Source organism: Nyctereutes procyonoides, unplaced genomic scaffold, assembly GCF_905146905.1.
Source record: "Nyctereutes procyonoides isolate TBG_1078 unplaced genomic scaffold, NYPRO_anot_genome, whole genome shotgun sequence".
Lineage (NCBI taxonomy): Eukaryota > Metazoa > Chordata > Mammalia > Carnivora > Canidae > Nyctereutes > Nyctereutes procyonoides.
This window is the reverse complement of record NW_026575135.1, coordinates 22,815,655-22,836,237: the sequence shown is the minus strand read 5'-3', so window position 1 is coordinate 22,836,237 and position 20,583 is coordinate 22,815,655. Positions and strand designations below refer to the sequence as shown.

The window sequence follows — 20,583 nt, the reverse complement described above, 5'->3', positions numbered from 1 at the left end:
GCCAGTATGGTTAGGACATAGAACAAAGAAAGGAAACCAGACCAAGCAGGGCCTCACAGGCAACAGTTTAAAAAAAAAAAATAAAAGTACAATTTGGAGGACTTTATCCTTTTTGTTTTGTTTTGTTTTAAGATTTTATTTATTTACTTGAGAGAACAGGGGGAGGAGGGGCAGAGGGAGAGGGAGAAGCAGACTCCCCACTGAGCAGGGAACCCAATGGGGGCTCCATCCCAGGATCCTGGGATCATGACCTGAGTCTAAGGCATCCACTTAACCAACTGAGCCACCCAGGTGCCCCCATTTCAAAATTTTAAGCAGGGGATAACATAACACCTGAATGCCCCAGACATCTTTAATTCAACAGGTAGAAAATCCAGTTTTATTTCCCAATTTCTGTAAATGGCAATAGCATTCTGCTAGGTAGTTTTTTTTTTTAAGTGTTTGTTTAAATTCCAGTTAGTTAACATACAGTTAGTTAACATAGCTTTAGGTGTACAGTGTAGTGGTTCAACAGTTCCATATATCACCTGGTGACCTGGTGCGCTTCCTAAGTGCCTTCTCTAATCTCCATCACCTGTTTGACCCATTGCCCCACCTACCTCCCCTCTGGTAACCATCAGTTTGTTCTCTATAGTTAAGAGTTTGTTTCTTGGTTTGCCTCTTTTATTCCCCCTATGATTGTTTTTGTTTCTTAAATTCTACTAGTTAGTTATTTTTTTTTAAAGATTTATTCATTCATGAGAGACACAGACTGAGAGAGAGAGGCAGAGACATAGGCAGAGGGAGAAGCAGGCCCCTCTCAGGGAACCTGATGCGGGACTCGATCCTGGATCCTAGGATCACGACCTGAGCCAAAGGCAGGCGCCTAACTGCTGAGCCACCAGGCGTCACTTGTTAATTGATTTAAAACTGCCCTCTCGGGGGATCCCTGGGTGGCTCAGCGGTTTAGCGCTTGCCTTCGGCTCAGGGTGTGATCCTGGAGTCCTGGGATCAAGTCCCATGTCGGGCTCCCGGTATGGAGCCTGCTTCTCCCTCTGCCTGCCTGCCTCTCTCTCTCTCTCTCTCTCTCTCTCTCTCTCTCTCTCTCTCTGTCTATCATGAGTAAATAAATAAGATCTCTTTAAAAAATAAAAATTAAAAAAATTTAAAAAATAAAACTGCCCTCTCAATAGTCAGGCAGAGAAAGGCTGAATAAAGTACTATATGACTTCACTTAGACATGGAATCTAAAAACACTGGACTCAGAAAAAGAGAGTAGAATTATGGTTGCCAAAGCCTGAGGAGAGGAGGAAACGGGAATACATTGGTCAAAAGGTAAAGACATTCAGGTATAAGATAAGTTCCAGGGATCTCAGGTACAGCAAGGTGACCATAATTAGTAATATTCTATTGTATACTTGAAAGACACTTGAGAGTAGAGCTTTAATGTTCTTACCATAACAAAAACAACAACAAAATGGTAATTATGTGGCATAAAGGATATGCTAACTAGCCTTATTATGGTAAGCATTTTGCAATATGTAAGTGTATCAAATCTTATCATTATACACCTTAAACTTGTATTATATGTCAATTTATCTTTTTAAGATTTTATTAACTTATTCATGACAGACACACAGAGAGAAGCAGAGAGATAGACACAGAGGGAGAAGGGAGAAATAGGCTTCTCTCAAGGAGCCCAATGCAGGACCTGATCCCAAACCGGGATCATGCCCTGAGCCGAAGGCAGACGCTCAACCACTGAGCCACCCAGGCGTCCCTATGTCAATTATATCTTAATAAAGCTGGGAAATAAATATAAAACTGCCCCCTCTCCTTTTACCCTTTATCCAGTCAGTTATCATTTTATTCCTAAATTTCTCTATTTCCGTGATATCAAATAGACTCAGCCACCATTATTCCTGCTGCCATCATTTCAGTTTAAACCTTCTACATCTTGAGACACCAGGGTGACCTGGGTGACTCAGTTAGTTAAGCAACTGCCTTTGGCTCAGGTCATGATCTCAGGGTACTGGGAGATCTCAGCGTCTTGGGATTGAGCCCCAGGTCAGGCTCTCTGCTCAGAGGGGAGTCTGCTTCTCCCTCTCACTCTCCCTCTCTTTGCTTGTGTTCGTTCTCTCTCTCTCTCTCTCTCAAATCGAAAATAATAATAATAATAATAATAATAATAATAAACCTTTACATCTTGCTTAGACTATTATAGTAGCCTTCTAATTGGCCCTAACCTTTCCTCCTACCCTCTGCCACCTTTTCATCCAAATGAACAGAGAGCAACTTCCTACTTACTCTTTAAGGTCCTCTTTGACTCTCAGTCCTTTAGGCATTTCCAGTACTTCATTCTTCTTTGAGTTCTGATATTAAGTAGCTTAAGTGGTGAGACTGTTTTCTTGTCTTTTGTTTCCTATAATGAGTAGTTAGTGCCTTCCACATAGTATTTTTCAATAAGCCTTGATTATAATGGTTTGAAAGCAAGGCTAAAATGAACCCTGTTTCACTTTACTTGGAGCAAGCATCCCCCAGCTGAATTCTGCGAAGACCCTTCAGACTAGGGAACAGCAAACCAGCTTTGCAATGTGCCATGTCATACCCTCATTTTCTGGTGCTGTACACTGGTACTGTAGAGGAAGAGCAGGGATAATGTTACATCTCAACCTGTAAAGGTTTTATTGAACAGTTCAGAAAATCAAAAGAGAAAATGGAGTAACATTAGCAAAGCCTTAAATGTCCAAGAAGCACTTTAGCACTTGTAATGGGCAGGTTGTCTGTGAAAGACTCACAAAGAAGCATAGCTACTAATTAGAAGGGGCAAAGGAGTGTTTGTGACCTTGACCATATGGATATGTGGTAGAGTTGCCTGTCTAATTCAGAAGTCCCCTAAAAATACGAGTGAATTTACTCTGAAAAGTGAGCATTTGATATGGAGTATCCCTGGATACACTGTGCACAGCACTTACTGGAGGAGTTTTTCTTTAATTAGAAGTCTGAAATGTATTGCTGCAGTCTTGTTTTAAGCTTTGGGTAATCTCTTGGGGCAGAGGAGAGATTTAGGCTCTGAAGTCTCCAACTATCTCATCAGAGGCCTGGAACCCCTGGACCTAATTGGCTTCAGGACAGCAACAAAAAAAGATACCATTTCACATTTTTAGAATACTTTCCAGTCTACTAAGCCCTTAATAAGCCCATTTTCTAATGTCATCCTCATGATAGCCCCGTGAAGTACATTGGGCAGATAGCCCTCATTTTACAAATGGGAAAACCAAAATCACAGAGCCAGTCAGAAAAAAAAACCAGGGTCTTCTGACTCCTTAACAAGTGCTGTCTTCACCCCGCCATGCCACTGAATTCCAGAAGAGAGAAAAACTATTTAATAGCACTTACCACTCAGATGAATGGTTGAAACTGACTGGCCTGACATGGTCATCCATGGGCTGAGTCTGAGCCCCTGTTTTTTGTCCACAGAGCCATGGGGGTGTTGATGTCCAAGAGGCAGACAGTGGAACAGGTGCAGAAGGTGAGCCTGGCTGTGTCTGCCTTCAAAGATGGGCTACGGGACAGGCCTTCTATCCGACGCACTGGTGAGCTTCCAGGGTCCCGCCGTGGCACTGTAGAGGGCTCTGTCCAAGAGGTACAGGAGGAGAAAGAAGCAGAGGCAAGTACCCCAGTGCTCCAAGAAGAGAGCAGTGTCAACCGCGCAGCCTGGGAGAGGCTCCGAGATGGGCGTGGAGTGGAGCCAGAGGAGTTTGACAGGACTAATCGTTTCACACCCCCTGCCTTCATCCGCCCCACCCGAAAGCTGGATGATGACAAGCCTCCTGATATCTGCTTGGAGCCTAGAGAACTTGTGAGTATCTAGTTAGGGAGCAGTCCTCAAGTCTTAAGAATCTTAAGAAGTCTGAGAATCAGGGAGCAGGACAGGGAGCCCTGGGTATAATTAACCTGAGATTCGAAAAGAACTCCAGAAAGGTGCAGTGGAGTCCAGAACAATCTTTGAATTTCTTCTACAAGAATAAAAATGTTACATCCTGGATTGGTCTTAGTGAAAGACTTGAGACAGTGGGTAATAAGGAATGACACCATGGCAGATCTTCTGCCCTCCTTCTCACTAAGGGTTAGTAGTATTCCTGTGGGGGGCATTTGGAAATTTGTGGGGATTCAAGAAGGTCATAATCATGGGAGTTGCTACTGGTTTTTAGTGCCAAGAAAATCAGGGATGCTAAGTGTCCTGCAGTGTCTGGGACAGTCTTTCAGAACAGATTATTTTTTCTAAAAATGTTTGTAGCATCCCTTTCAGAAACATGGTCACAGAGGCCTGAGAAGATGGAAGAGTTTGCTGGTTCTTGTTTTCTAGAGAGAAAGCTCTATCCCCTTAACATTAGCTTCAGTTGGAATTGTTCCTCTGGGCTGCTCCAGGGATATTGAGCCTCACGTGGATAGCTCTGTGTTTGGTGGCCATAGGATCTTGCTGCCTATGCTGGAATGAATACACTCCCTATTTATTCCTTTCTCCAGGTTGTCAACGATGAGATGTGTGATGTCTGTGAGGTCTGGACAGCTGAGAGCCTCTTCCCGTGTAGGATCTGCACCAGGGTTTTCCATGATGGCTGCCTGCGCCGCATGGGCTACATCCAAGGAGATAGTGCAGCAGAGGTGACCGAGACAGCCCACACAGAAACCGGCTGGAGCTGCCACTACTGTGTGAGCCTGGACTGCAGGGACAGTGGGCTGCCACACTGCAGGAAACTTGGCACTTTTTTGGAGACCCAGTCTTAGAATCCTGGTTTCTAGGCAGTGACCTAAAAGAGTTTTCCAATAGTAATAGTAGATACAAGGATCCTCAAGCTTGGACAGGCTTTTTCTACCTCAGTATTATGACATTTTGGACACAGTTTTTTGTTGTGGGAGATGTGTGGAATGTAGTATGTTTAGCAGCATCCCTGGCCTCTACTCCCATTAGATGTCAGTAGCACCCACCCCCAAGTTGTGACAACAAAAATTGTCTCCAGGTATTACCCAGTGAGTCCTAGGGGAGAAAATGCATCCCCAATTGAGAACTACTGAGCTGGAGGAATCAATGGGTAAGATAAGACCTAATTACTCAAAAGTTATTCTGTTTGGAGTTGTGCTTTCTCTAATAGTCTATAGTTGTCATTCATTGTACTCATCTGAAAAACCATCCTAACCAGCTTCCAATAGGGATTGGTTCTAACACAGGAATACTTCTCAGTCCTAAGATCATCACTTGACCTACCACTTTCCAACTTTTAAAAAGACAAAACCAGATTTGCATCCATTTTTCAGTACATCTGAATAGAATTTAAATCTTGCTTTATTGGTTATCTTGCAGATATAGATATCTTCATTATTCACTGATTTCAGAGTAAGGAGCATCTCAGCAGAGTAAGGAGCATTTCAGCAGAACCCCCCCCCCCCATCTTCTTCCTACTGCTTAGAAAAAAGTAAAGATATGCCACTTTCTAAGAAATATCACTTTATCTATGGCTTGTCCATAAAATGAATTACAGAATAATTATTTCCAGCTGTTACTTACACACCTTTTCCCTAGCTCAAGTATGTCACAGTAGATGCTCTACACACCATCTTCTCTAGTCACCACCCTCCAAACACCAGCCTTTTCACTCACAGCAACTCTGCCCTGCAGTGTTCCGCTGACACGGGACCCTGTTGAAGGTATCTCCTTCCTAACCCTTCAGAATACATAGCTCTCTTCCTGGCTTTCTATCAGAGTCCTACCATCATTACTACTACTTCCTGGACTTCTTTTTTTTTTAAGATTTTATTTATTTATCCATGAGAGACACACAGACAGAGAGAGGCAGAGACACAGGCAGAGGGAGAAGCAGGCTACATACAGGGAGCCCAATGTGGGACTCGATCCCAGGACTCCAGGATCACACCCTGAGCCGAAGGCAGATGCTTAACCACTGAGCAACCCAGGTGTCCCCTCCTGGGCTTTTTACAAAGGTTTCTTCGGAGCTCTTCCCCTTTCTGTCCTTCCCTTCATAGCCAGGCTTCTTGAAAAGACTCCATCATGTCTTTGTGGCTCCTCAACCACCTATAATTCAGCTTCTGTACCTGTCATTCTGTTGCATTGGTTCTTTCTAAAATCACCAGTGACCTGTCAAGTCTAGTGACCTTTTCTCAGGCATCTTCTTATTTGACTTCTATGGGATATTTAGCACTTCCTTATTGCCTCCTCTTTTTTTGGAGGGTTTAAGTGTTTATGAGAATTATTATGCAAAATAAGGAAACTAGACAAAATAGAAAATCGGTAAAGTCCCATCATTGTTGTATCACCACTGTTAACAGTAAACTTCGACTTTGTACGGCTCTCTTTTCTCGTCTTCCAGTAACCTCTCTACTGATTCTCCTCCTCCCTTCTTCTCTATCCTTTCTGAGTGCCCTTAGTTAATTTCTTGTCAGAGTTATAAATGCTGATATTCCTTGGGGTTCTGTTGTTAACACTGTTCTTTGCTCCTTGCACACACTGTCTCCCTGGGTTATTTCATCTACTTCAGTGGCCACAGCTATGATTCTCAAACCTGTGTATTCAGATCTAAGTTTCTTGTCTCTTGGACTTAAATCCATTTTGATGTTTCACAGGTACTTCACACTCAACATGCCCCAAAATGAACTGCTCTTTTCCCCAAAACCTGTTCTAAATTTCTTAACCTCTCTGAATAATAATACTACCCCACATCCCCAGTTACCAATACCAACTCATTTCTCTCTTTCACTCCTCACATCCAGTAAGTCAACAGGTCCTATTGATTCTATCTAATACCTATCAAATCTCTTTTCCATTCCCATGTCTTAAGTTAGCTGGTCATTCTTTCTTACCTGCACTATAGCAAGAGCTAACTAACTGTCCTCATGCCTCTAGACTTTGCCCCTCTAATTCATTGTCCACACAGCAAAGATCTGACCATGGCACTATGCTCTTAAAAACCATTCAGTCAGGGCCCCGGAGTGGCTCAGTTGGTTCAGTGTCTGACTCTTGATCTCAGCTCAGGTCTCATCTCAGAGTTGTGAATTCAAGCTCTGCATTGGGCTCCATGCTGGGTGTGGAGCCTACTTAAAAAAAATTTTTTTTTGGTGACTCCCCTTTGCATTCAGAAAAAAACCCAATTGAAGAGCTCAATAACGGGTATTCGAGGCACTTCACAGTCAGGTTTCTGCCTATTTCTCCCTTAACTTTCATCATTCCTCTCTACTCTCCCTCCACACACAAACACCCCTACACTCTAGCCCCACTAGCATCTCACAGTGTTACACCCCACTATGCCCAGCATATATCAGGTGCTCAGTAAGTGTTTACTGAAAGGATTGTTTGAGTTCTTTATGAAATCCACAAATGAATACTCATGAAATGTCTGTTCCTCTCTTTGCTGATACTTTTTTTAAAGACTTATTTATTTTTTCATGAGAGACAGAGAGAGAGAGGCAGACACATAGGCAGAGGGAGAAGCAGGCTCCCCACAGGGAGCCCAATGCAGGACTCAATCCCAAATCCCAGGATCATGCCCTGAGCCGAAGGCAGATGCCCAACTGCCGGGCCACCCAGGCATCCCTTTTGCTGATATTTTAAGAGGGAAAAATAACCTAGTAAGAAGAATCTTTGACAGTTTAAAGACTATAGACTGTATAAATTAGTATTAACAAAATAACATATCAGTGCCGTTTTGGAATTAAAACTCTGTGGCACCACAAAAAACTCATTTGGTTTTAGGAACTTCATTATGATGGCACCTCTTTCAAAACCATTCTGGGTTATTTAAAGTAATGCCAGCCTACTCTGGGAGCAGAGTTAGAATTAAACTTCTTTTTTACCTGAAATACTCTTTGAGCAGTCTAACATAGAAGCCAAATTCATAAAATGGATAAAGAAGGAGTAGCTGTGGCTGGTGGAGCTGGGGATTCACAACCCTGCCCATTTCTTAGTCCCCTTTTCCCTTGCAGCAGCTTCCGAAGGCACTTCCAAGGAATCCCTAGGGTATCTCAGAGAATAATATTAAAACTACTGTTTTAGTAAAAGTGACTTAGGTCTAGAATCAGGATACCTGCCTTTTGGAGAAGATTCTGCTCAGAGCTGGGCAACTTTGAGCAAATCCTTTCCCCTTTCTGGAGTTTCAGTCTCTTTGATTATGATTAGATGCTGGGATAAGATGATCTCACAATTGCCTTCAAGTTGAAATACAGTTTCCATCTTTCTTGATCCTAGGCCTGCCTTTCTTACTCGTCTATGTGGCCACTGACTCAGATCTTACCTTTTTTCAGGATAATCTCAACTTGCTGCTAACTGAGGAGGAGATGTACAGCCTCACAGAGACCTTTCAGCAGTGTAAAGTTATTCCTGGTAAGGCTGGACAGTGCTGCCAGATGGAGAGGGGCTGGCACATTTTCCTCCATACTTTCTAGGATGAACCATAAAAGGAGTATCCTGGAATTTGGAGAGTAGGGGTAAATAGGTCCCTGTTCCCAAACTGTTGGGTAGAAGGGGCACCCACACACCCACCTATTCTCCCCCCACACACAGCCTGAATTATCCTGGCTATGGGAAACAAAGACTCCACAAAAGCTGTGCATATAGGGGTTCTGGAGGGTACCTTGAAAGTAAATGGAGGTTCCCCAGATGCTGAGGAAAGGATGGGCGTGGCTAATATGGGGTGCCTCCCACAGATTGCTCCCTGACACTGGAGGACTTCCTGCGCTACCGCCACCAAGCAGCAAAGCGGGGGGACAGTGACAGGGCTCTAAGCGAGGAGCAAGAAGAGCAGGCAGCCCGCCAGTTTGCAGCCCTGGACCCTGAACATCGAGGACACATAGAGTGGCCTGACTTCTTGTCCCATGAGTCCCTCCTACTTCTGCAGCAGTTGCGTCCCCAGGTGAGGGCCAGCTGGGGTGAATGTCTATGGGATACTAGGTGACAGAGACCTAGGAAGCATGCCGGGCAGGTTGGAGGAGCACTAGTTATTGTCTTAGCAGGGACCATGTTCCACCCAGTGACAGATGATCCCAATCCTTGAGCTGGGGAAACTGCCCAAGGAAGATTGATTTGCACTGGCCCCAACTGCAAATGTTAATGCTACTAGAAAGGCCCTGGGTGGCTTCAAAGGGAGGCTACAGAGGTCATAATGGAGATAGGATTCTCTATAGCTTGACATTTTATAAAATATTTTCACCTCCAAGATCTTAACTTGTCTCTTCTTCCCCAGAACTCTCTGTTAAGACTTCTGACAGTCAAGGAGAGGGAACGAGCCCGGACCACTTTCCTGGCCCGGGGCAGTGGGAACACTATCAGTGAGGCAGAGTGCCGTGGAGCCCAGCACTCTTGGTTCTGCAAACGCCTTACAGAGGTTCCTTCCTGCAATGTCAGGTCTGTTCCTTACCAATCCCTTCCCCCATTCACATGCCCTTCTCCTTTTTCCATGCCAATGACCCTTGGTATGAAAGGTACCTCTCTGTTTCTTCTGTCAACAGACAGGAGAGGATCTTCCTGTGCATTAGCCAAAGGACATTGACTCTTATTGGCCAAGGCATAGGGCATCCTCTACATCAAACTGTTGCCCATGTTAGAAAAGCATGGACATGTATATCCAAGCTATGGGTTCCCCAGAGTTTGGGAGGGGCCAGACCTTTCACTTTTCCATTTAACCACATATCCTTGTGCCAAACAGCATCAGCCATGTGGGTCCCATAGCAGACAGCAGTCCAGCCAGCAGTAGCAGCAAGAGTCAGGACAAGGCTCTGCTGCCCACAGAGCAGGAGTCCAGGTGAGTAGGATCCCCTCACTGAGCTGTCTGCACTCCTGACCCTTCAACACATGTAAATGGGCATTACCCACTGCCACCCCAAAACAGCAGGTGCCTATCCCAGAAACCAGGCTCCAAGAATGTACATTTGACCCCAAATCTATAGGGTCAGCTGGCTGGTCTGTCAGGCTTGGAATCACAGCCAGCCATACCTATGATAGCCAAAAGCCAGGGCTTCTCTGAGCTTTGCCTAGCTTAAGCCATAGTGCCACTGGGATCAGGTCTCATGAGCCCCCAGGCTCTGCAGCCAACCTCACAAACCTATTCCTTGCTCCCACTCCAGATTTGTGGACTGGCCTACCTTCCTGCGGGAGAATGTTGTCTACATCTTGGCTGCTCGCCCCAACAGTGCAGCAATTCATCTGAAACCCCCAGGATAGCATGGAGCAGAGAAGCTCAGTTCGGGGACAGTGATGTTTCTCCCTCCTCTCCTTTTTCTCTTTCCCTCTTTCCCCCACCATCCTCTGGTACTGAGACTTACGGGAATGGAGCACTGCCAGCATCGCAGTTTGCCATTAAGCTTTATGGAACTGAAATCACTGCTCCCCTCACAACAGAGGCAGTAAATGCATTGCTGCAGGGAAAAGCCCTGGGAGCTGTGGCGGTATCCACTCCTGGACCCATCCTCTGCCCTCACATCATAAGACTGGACCTGCCACTGAACACATATGTGTGCACATTCACACATGCCTAGCTGTCCATGCCTTCAGAGACCTGGTTCTTCTTGATTGAAAAAGGATCAAAGTTCCTTTGTGAAGCTCCTGGTATGGATGAGAGGGGTCTCTATTCACTCCTATTGGCCAGTTCTGATTTCTAGAAGACAAGTCTCTGGCCAAGTGATTTTTAAATAGGGCATATCAGTCTCACATGCTGTCCTGGAGATGCTGATAGGCTCCCTCTTCCTCAATTGAAAATCCCTTCTGTGGTGAGCCACTATCCTGGTAGGTATGTGCTATGTCCCTTAGGTATGTTGAACTGGGAAAATTTTTGAAAACCACCACTGCACTTCAGCCCGTTGTTTATTTAAATCCTTATTCCTAGTGACAGAGAAGGCATCTAGCCCCTCCTAGGAACCCAGAATTCTAGGAATCTCTCAACCAAGTCTTTCAAGTCCAAAAGTCTTTAGCAGAAGAGTCAAAAAACCAAGATGAGCCATCCTGGCCCCTGTTTTACAGATGGGAACACATGGCCCAGAGCCCATGGGCCTGAATGGAACAAGTATGATGGCAGGAGTCACAATCCTCTGTATTAGATGCTTGACCCAAGTCACAGAGACCTGAAGCCTGATATCCAATGAAGACCAGTTTAGGATGGAAAAAGAGAGGAGAAGCCTCATGATATTCCATCTTTCCACCTCAGCCCAAATGTAGATCTAGAAGAGTGTGCCATTGTATGGAGAACAAGAGCCAGCCTCTTCCATAGCACCACTGACAAGCTGGAGCCAAGAAGAGGATTTGCATCTCAGCGCTCGCGCGCGCTCTCTCTCTCTCTCTCTCTCTCTCTCTCCTTCTCTCTCCCCTTCTCTCTCCCACCCTCCCTCCTCAGCTCTTCAGCAGAAGTCCCAGCAAAACCTCACAGGAGGTTCATCCTCCCCATCACTGAGATACGGCCTGAGTTGCTGCTTCTCCCTGCTACTCACTACATGTCTTTCGCCACCAAGCCTGGGTCTTAAGTCCCAGCTGTCCCCCTTAAGTTCTTAAGTCACTGCATGTTGTAGGTCAGCTCTGGCCCTGGAGTCCAGGTTCTGTTTCCAATCTGAATATTAGAGAGGGGATTGGCTCCATCATGTTGAAACTAACATATCCCCATTGCTCAAGGCACTTGTATTAAATTGTGTGCTTACAGAAGTAGCATACAGCTCAGTGTTGAGATGCTCAGAGGAACGTGGGGAGCTACAACCAAGGTTATGGTAACAACATTATATGGTCACCTTCTGTAGAAACTGCTTGACCTAGAACAGGTTGTGAAGCTTCGGGGGTTGGTTTATTCAGGACTGAAATGAAGCAGACAGAAAATGAATCTGGGTTCATGGGTATGGCCCTGAACATTTTAAAACCCACAGCTTTTTAAAAATACTGCTTAGCCATACTCCCAAGACTGATCATTAAGAGGGGCCATTGTTCAGTTTAGCCAGAAAGGAAAAAAAAAAAAGAGAGAGAGAGAGAAAGCACATGACTCTTGGGTCCAAGGACTGACTGCCTCTGAAGCAGCCAGACCTAGGGTTTTGCAATGAAAAAGATTAAAGCACATTCAGCACAGGGGCTCTTGCTTATTCTTCTGGTAAATCACCTTGTATGCCAATGGCCTTGGGCTGCTGGATCTCACAGGGCATTTTGAGTAGAGACAAGCTCTGGGCTCTGAGAGCGGAACACCTTTTTTCTCCTGCCTCATCATCAGTCATAGGGAGTGAACTATATCTTCCTGTGCCCTGATCCTTCACAGACAAAGTGATGCCTACCTCTCTGGAGCTGCAGCTTTTAGCTTTCTGTAGATGAGTGGTAAAAGACCATGCATGGCCAGATCGGGCTGGCTGCATCTCAGGGCCTGGCAAAGCAGGATTCCTTCCACAGTAGGACCAGGCTCATTGAGACTATTCTTCTCCCTATTCCAAGACAGCAAGTTTCCTTGGTAGGGGCATGCTGCAGAGGGCCCAGGGAACCCCAGCATAGAATTCCCAGTCCACAAAGTCCTAAGAAGCAGAAAAGCATGGAGAAGCAACTAGCCTTTTCTCCCATTAGGCAATTAACTTTTTACCAATGTAAAGATTCCCTTGCTCCACCAGATCAGAGTTGTAGAAGCCCCACCCCAATCCCCATCTGGGATTTTGCTTTGCAGTGTTCTAATCCATGGAGATCATCTGCAGTACATATGAAGCTGTTCAAACTTTTATAAACTTAGTGAAGCCCATTCCCTTTCCTTTGCATCAAACCTTTCCATCACTGTGACTATCTGAAATTCTGCCAAGTACAAAAATTAGTGTCTGACTCTTAAGGTTTGAGAAAATGTTCTAGTCATTTCTTCTTGGCTGCCCAAAATTGAGATCAGTGCTTTTTACAAACACCACCCACTCCACCCACTATCAACAGAGGTTAGGGGTTGCTCCTCTGACATCGCCTTGCCCTAAGCCTATTTTTTACCCAACACTCCTCTTCCCTATGCTCAGATTTAAAGGCAGAGGCATCTGGATGACACAGTGGAGCTGCAGTGATAGAAGGTAAGTAAGGCAGTAAGCTGTGGCCATACCATATAACATCCAGATCTGATTTGTGGCTTCCTCACCTGAGACCAGCCTTCCTCAACAGAGGAAGGCTCTGTGGTTTTGAACAATGGTCCCCTTTGGATCCCAGAGATGGAGCAGACCCCTCCTCTAGGTACTGACCCACTCTCAAGTGCTTTTCTTCCTATGAGAATAGCCAAATCTATGAGCATATTGCCTCTTCTCACCTCTAGCCCAAGTGACTGGGCCTACAGGGCAGATAAGCCTTTTTGGCCCTGGTGCTCCCTATGGGATGTCACCCTGACCTTATTTGAGTGGCCAGATCTAGCAGTTCCCCCATTCCTATCACTAACATTGGAGGCACAAAATCATACTGCCTGGGAAGAAGGCACCTCTCTGGAGAGTAAGCCCAGGATTGTGCCTAGGCCTCTTAGTCCGAAGCACAACCTCAACAATTGCCGGTCTCATGACTTCAGTAAGAGCAGTGCAAGGAAGCCCTAAAGGCAAGAGGGAAGCTCAGCAGAAGCTGTCTGGTAGGGCCTCAGGCTAGTTATGACCACCTCAGAGTCCAGAATAACCTCCAGGCATGACTGGTAGCAGGCTCTTAGTGATCCTACAAGCATGACCCTTTCAAACTAGCAGAATTTGATATAAGGAAGGTATATATTTGGCACTGAAAGAATAACGTCCTGGCAGCATTTGTAACCATAACCCCTTTTTACTCCTCAATCTAAGAGTAATAAAATTGCTTCTTTCCCTATACCACTTAATTTGAATTTGCCCAGGATCCTTTTCTGGGGCCCTGACTGCAGCTTAGATAACAGATCTGGATGGAGGATGGGAAATACTATATTGTGCCTACTCCCTGTAGCTCAGTCCTGGAATGTGGTAGGACTGGGCATTTCCCCTGCTGCCACTGCTCTTGGCAACCTTGAAAGAAAAACAGGTGACAGAATTTCTAATAGACCCAACTAGCACTAAGGAAAACCTTTCCTCTGAGCCACATGTCCTGATGACCCAATTTGTGGACAATGTGTCACATCTGGTCTGGGCCAGTAACTAAGAAGCCCAATCACATTCCAGCTTGTATAGCACAGGTTGGCATGACCATAAGTGAGAACATCATGTTATAAGCAGCAAGGCCTTTCCATAACCATGTGAAACAAAGGTCTTTAAGTTTACCCTCCTTTAAGAGATGGCCTGTGATCTATCTTCTAGCCAAATACAGGCTTGTGAGGGGGTTCCTGAGAACACATAACTGGAGGATCCAATGCCCTCTGGTCCCTTATACCCTTCCTATGTTCTTTTCTGCAGAAGGTAACTTGACAGTAAGCCGAGGGGAATATCCCCAAGCCCTGGCTTCCCACCAGTACAGCTGCATGCTCCTCCCCATGGCTCAGCCCTCACTCCTGAAGGAGCTGATGCTCCCAGAGGCTGGGCACAGTGGAAATCATAATAAAGAGATTGTGATGCTATTTTGGCTTCCTGCTTCCTGTTATTCAGGCACCTGCTGAGTTTCTTGTTTCCCTATCATTAGCCAATTCCTGAGTCTAAGGAGCTACTGTGGCCTCCAGGAAGAATACAATATGCTATGGCTCTCTTTCTGGAGCTTTCCTGGTGCTGACCTTCCCAAGAATCAAGTGATGGGTTGGGAGGAGGCAGGGGCTCCACCATGGACACAGGGAAAATGAAAGCACAGAAGAGAAGCCAGAATTTTCTAAGAAACTGAGGAATAGTTAAGGCCTCCAAGCCTATCTGCAGTGTATTCCACCACTACCACCAAGGGCCAGTTTTAGACACATTTCTCTTCCCAGTTCCTGCTGGGTGACAAAGGAAGCTAGCTGTCTGTTTTCTCCTCGTCTTCTGAGTCCTTCTTGGTAGAAGATTTTCTCCCCATTTTTGCAGTGTTTTAATGTGATATGATAGAGTTGGGTAAACTAAGGTCAAGAGAAGCTTTCAAGGACGCCTGGGTGGCTCAGCGGCTGAGCGTCTGCTTTTGGCTTAGGGCGTGGTCCTGGGGTCCAGGATCCCTCAGGGATCAAGTCCCACATTGGGCTCCCTGCAGGGAGCCCACTTCTGCCTCTGCCTATGCCTCTGCCTCTGTCTCTCATGAATAAATAAATCTTTTTTAAAAGAGAGAGAAGCTTTCAGAGGACTGTGAAGTCTCATTTCTTTTACCTGATAACAGAGCCAGTACCTATAGGCAAAGAAAGCATCTCTAGAGTGTGGATCAGAGGCATATACTTTTACCTCTAAACTGTAGGGGCCCCAAATACAAATCATTGCTAATATTTTTGAGCACTTACTATGCACTGGGCAGTTCTAAATGCTTTATATAAAATCATCTTCAAAACAACCCTGAGGTTTGTATTACAGATGAGAAAAGTGAAGAACAGAGGCTGAGAGTTTCTCGAGGCTACACAGTCCTATAGGAAGCAGGGGAACCAGGTAGACTGCCTTCAGTGCCCATGTTCTTAACCACTTTATTGTGCTGCCTGTCAGGGACATCTCAAGGAAACAGCTACTGTGTGGTCTAGCATATCCTCTTTCCACCCTGGGAACAGGCACATAAGCAACTAGTCCTGTAGCCATGTCACAGGATTTCTTACAACCTACACAACTCGGGATCCCTGGGTGGCGCAGCGGTTTGGCGCCTGCCTTTGGCCCAGGGCGCGATCCTGGAGACCCGGGATCGAATCCCATGTCGGGCTCCCGGTGCATGGAGCCTGCTTCTCCCTCTGCCTATGTCTCTGCCTCTTTCTCTCTCTCTCTCTCTGTGTGACTATCATTAAAAAAAAAAATTAAAAAAAAAAAAAACCTACACAACTCACCCATTCACTCACACTGCTCCCATACTTTTCTTCCCTGGAATTTTCAAATGGAGGTTCATCAGGCTCAGAGGCAGCTTAAGATCGTAAGGGTCCCTTCTCCAAGCTCAGTGAAGCATAAGGACAGAAAAAGAGACATAAGAGCTGGGCCTCTTTGGACCCTAATCCAAAAGCAAGGTTTCCCCATCCTCAGTCTGGCAATCCTGATGGACTTTATTTTTTTTATTTTATTTAAGATAGGCACACAGTGAGAGAGAGAGAGGCAGAGACACAGGCAGAGGGAGAAGCAGGCTCCATGCACCGGGAGCCCGACATGGGATTCGATCCCGGGTCTCCAGGATCGCGCCCTGGGCCAAAGGCAGGCGCCAAACCGCTGCGCCACCCAGGGATCCGCTGATGGACTTTAGATCCTTTTAGGACTGTTCCTCCTGCTGCCACTTGTTCCCAGGGCTGGCTGGAGCCTCAGTTCCACACAAACTTCCACTCATCCTGCCCTGCTTTAGCTGAAATGCATTCCTCTTTTTTTTTTTAAGATTTATTTATTTATTCATGATAGACATAGAGGCAGAGGGAGAAGCAGGCTACATGCAGGGAGCCCGATGCGGGACTTGATCCCAGGACTCCAAGATTGTGCCCTGGGCCAAAGGCAGGCACCACACTGCTGAGCCACCCGGGGATCCCCTGAAATGCATTCCTCTTATCTCTAGAGTAAGCCATTCCTTAAAGGGGAAAGAGTAGTGGCTAAATTTGCTAAACATGGAATAATCTTCTCTTTCCCACCTCATCCAAAGGGTTGCTTGGAGCTTAACCTTGCTGAACCTCAGTTTCCTTCTCTGTAAAAGTCAGGGAAACCATTCCTCTCCTGTGTCCTGGGCTGGTAGCTGGGTGAGGACAGAGTGAGTTTGGTAAGAGGAAAGAGCTTTATACACTATAAGGCACTAAGTGAGCAGCAAGGATTTCTGGCCCCTAGATATCTAAAAGCTGTGCGTGGGATCCCTGGGTGGCACAGCAGTTTGGCGCCTGTCTTTGGCCCAGGGCGCGATCCTGAAGACCCGGGATCGAATCCCACGTCGGGCTCCTGGTGCATGGAGCCTGCTTCTCCCTCTGCCTATGTCTCTGCCTCTCTCTCTCTCTCTCTCTCTCTCTGTGTGTGACTATCATAAATAAATAAAAATTTTAAAAAATTTAAAATAAAATAAAATAAAATAAAAGCTGTGCGTGTATCATCTTCCACCCACCCACAATCACAGGCATAGCCGGGGTACCACCAATGGTCTCTGTCCACAGTGCTGAAGTCACAGTTGAGACAGCTGGGGATCTTCAGTCTCTCTTTGCTTTTTTTGGTAATATACTAATTTATTTATATATACATTCACTTTACATTATTACATTTTAACATTCATCAAAACCAAAAATATGGAATGCTTCATGAATTTGCATGTCATCCTTGTGCAGGGGCCATGCTAATCTTCTCTATATGGTTCCAATTTTAGCATATGTGCTGCAAAGCAAGCACTTCAGTCCCTCCTGTCCCACCTTTAAGTAAATACAAATGCAGAGATTTCCAAGCCCAAGGATTGTTCTAAAATGCAGAAGGTATTGCAAAAACGTTTGTTTTATTTCAAGTATCTTTGTTTTTAAAATAAAGAGAACACTCCTTTCAAAATCGTAACATTTGGGCAGTTGTACAAATGGGAAGATGTGATCCAGCAGCTCAGGAAGAGGAGGGTATATAGTCTCATTTGATATGGAGAAACAGTATGAGGTAGCTACCAAAAAACTGATGTAACATGAGGCTATGTAGGAAGAAGTTCAGAGTCAGATGAGAGAGGCAGGCCGGCTCATTTGCACACTGCACCAGCACTCCTGAAAAAAAGTTAATCAAAGCCAGGCACCATGAACTGAAATCCAGCCAAAGGAGCATGGTCTTAGGGGCTAGAATGGAAAAAGGCAGAGGAGGAACCCATGAAGGCCTGAGAAGTGTCTCACTCTAGAGAGGAGCAGACTTGAGGTATGCAGATGACTGATGTCTGACAGATGGGACTGATGAGGCCAATGTGACCTCAAGGACAAAGTTAAGACCAAAGGTGGAGGAGAGGCAGATTTTTGCTCACTAGGACCAAAAGTTAACTGAATTCCAGGGAAGGTAGTGAAGCTGTATAAGCATATGACACAAATGCTGAGTTGGGAATGGGATGCCTTATCAGGTATACAGTCCTCTTGAGACCTGTGATGCCTGTAAATGGTTAAGCACCTTCTAGTGCCTGCCCAGCCTTGAGCCCAGCTGAGCTAGAGGCAGATTCAAGATTGTACAGACCCACATGACCACAAAACAGTAGAATGACTGGGTTGGAAAACTTAATGTCTTTAGTTCAACCTCATAGACTGACTGTTGTGCCTCTGGCTCTAGGTCCTGATCTAAGAGAAAAGAGCCAAGGTCCCAATACACCTGGTATCTTCCCAGATGAGCTCTGGAAAGCTTGCCTCTAGAACCTGATGTTGCACGCCCTCTGCTGGTCATTTCTAGCACTATCTTCTCACTTCCAAGGCAAGAAATAACCCCTTTGAACACCTAGGGTACTGGCCAGTGGAGGTTTAGAACAAGGTGAGTACAAGGGAGTACTGTGGTCAGTGTCCAGTCAGCAAACAGGATCAGAACTGAATCTTCAGTTGAATTCAAGTAATATTAGGGCTCATCCATGTCTAGAAGGGCTTAGGCTAAGGCTGAGTTTGGGTTTGAGGAACTGTCTGGTCTAGGACTAAGGCCAAGGTTAGTGTCTCAGACTGAAGTCAAAGTTGGTACCCAGAGTGGAACCGAATTCTGGGTCCAAGTGTCAGCATGAAGTATGTATCGAGGTGACTCCTCAGGAAGGAGTCAGTCTGCATTCAGGGTCCCTGTAACATTCCTATACTAGGTGGAAACATCAGGTAATAAGTACCAGCCACGGAGAACTCAAGCAGAGACATCGCTACAGGAGAAGTATAAGGGTTGGGGGACAGAATGAAGTAGTAATTTCTAAGGGCCTCCCAACCTTAAAGATGGTAATGGGCAAGCTTGAGCCATAGTGTCTCCTCAGAAGGTGGAACCCTGTATTCTAGCTGGAACTTCCTGTCAAAGCTTCCCCCACCCCAACAATAGTATTGCCACACACAAGTCATAGGTACAATTTGGGAACAGGAGAGGTCCAAGGACCAGTCCTGTCACTGCAGAGAGCTGGTGGCTGTGGGAGTAGTCTCCCCTCCTCTTCTCTGTTTCCACTGGCAACAGGGCCTAGCAGCCTCCCACACCCAGATCTTAGCAACCGTGGGAGCCCCTGGCAACTGCTGCCATGGCAACAAGTAAGAGAACTAAGAATGGGCTTGGAGGGGAGCACTTCCTCTGGAGACTTCAGGATATGTGCAAGATAGGGGGCTCCCCCTCCCATACACAGTCTGGGAGGGAACATGTGCTCCTGTCTAAACACCTCCTCACTGGCACCCACCCCTACCCCTGCCCCCCGGGTTCCGGTTCTCTCAGGGTGAGAAAATGAGGGACACCTAGGGTTATGACGTCTCTATAGGAAGGGAGGGGAACGCAGGTGTTCAGAACTTACAGGATCACAGATTCATGCACACACTGGCAGTCAACGTGTCAACATCCATGAAGCTGTTCATCACGTAGACACAGACCTACACAGTCATTTAATCACACATGTATACTAACACAAAAATCACATATACAACAAATAATACAGAATCAGGCATACTACCACACAAAAATATCACACAGATACACTCTCACTTCCAAATCATATTACAGATGTAACAGTACAAATAATTCCCAGACTTGAACATCAGATGCACTCACACATCCAGGTATCTGTGAACACACAGAATAATGGTTAACTTTGCCAAGCAGTAACTACATACCAAGCTCAAAACTAGGTTCATTGCATGTGATACCTTAATTAACCCTCACAACAACTCTATGAGGTACAGAGCTGTACCCATGATACAAAGAAAGATATGAGGCAGAGATTTGGCAAGTAATCTCACTAGGTCAACAGAGCCTACATTCTTACACCTATGCCACACTGTGCACTCTGCTTCCTAACCCACACCTGATACCCAGGGCAACATGACACAGGGTGGCAATAGACAACCCAGCAGACAATGGAATCCATGCTATCAGCACCTGAAGGCTGGCCCTGCACGCCACCCCCCAAGGCCTAAGCCCACAATACAGCATCAGCAGGGACCAGGTAAGGGCCAGTGACTAAATCCCCTGCCTCCGTGTTGGCACAGGCAAGCCTGGAGGAGGCAAAATAGAACTGAAATAGGAAGAAGTAGAGCCACCTACAGCCCAGGACCCCATCAGTCTGGAGGTGGCAGAGTGAGATCCCCCAGATCTAAGTAGCTAGCACTTGTCCTGGGCCCATTCATCCTACCGTGGCCATCTCCATGTCACACTAATATTCCACTCCCTCATCATGCCATCTCCCTTCCCTTCTAGTCTTTGTTCCCCACTTCTCCCTCCCTTCTCAAACCTCCTCCTTACCTCCTACTCTCTCTCCTCTCCCCTCTTCTTCCCACCCCCTCACCCCATCTTCCTTCCTCCTCTACTCACTTCCCTCATCCCACCTTTTCTTCATCCTCTTCTTACCCCACATCCTTTCCTCACTTCACAGCTCACACCGCTTTACATTTGGGATCCCGTCAGTGAGTACTA

At 46.0% G+C, this 20,583-nt stretch overlaps 1 protein-coding gene and 1 non-coding gene across 3 annotated transcripts in view; one reads left to right on the top strand and one right to left on the bottom strand.

The window, feature by feature from the left end:
• Positions 1-15,751, top strand: part of PHF24 (PHD finger protein 24) — a 28,871-nt gene extending 13,120 nt beyond the window's left edge. The window contains exons 2-8 of one of the 2 annotated variants that reach the window (XM_055301563.1): positions 3,460-3,841; positions 4,510-4,695; positions 8,296-8,374; positions 8,698-8,903; positions 9,234-9,394; positions 9,696-9,791; positions 10,114-15,751. In XM_055301563.1, coding sequence (XP_055157538.1) covers positions 3,464-3,841; positions 4,510-4,695; positions 8,296-8,374; positions 8,698-8,903; positions 9,234-9,394; positions 9,696-9,791; positions 10,114-10,210 — 1,203 coding nt within the window. In that variant the 5' untranslated portion in view covers positions 3,460-3,463 and the 3' untranslated portion in view covers positions 10,211-15,751. Of the gene's footprint in view, positions 1-3,459; positions 3,842-4,509; positions 4,696-8,295; positions 8,375-8,697; positions 8,904-9,233; positions 9,395-9,695; positions 9,792-10,113 lie in introns of those variants that run through there. The other variant, XM_055301564.1, reaches the window with a different exon arrangement.
• Positions 15,752-17,285: 1,534 nt separating this feature from the next.
• Positions 17,286-17,391, bottom strand: LOC129495339 (U6 spliceosomal RNA). The gene has a single exon (XR_008661498.1). It is a non-coding gene; the product is annotated as a U6 spliceosomal RNA (small nuclear RNA).
• Positions 17,392-20,583: the final 3,192 nt, after the last annotated feature.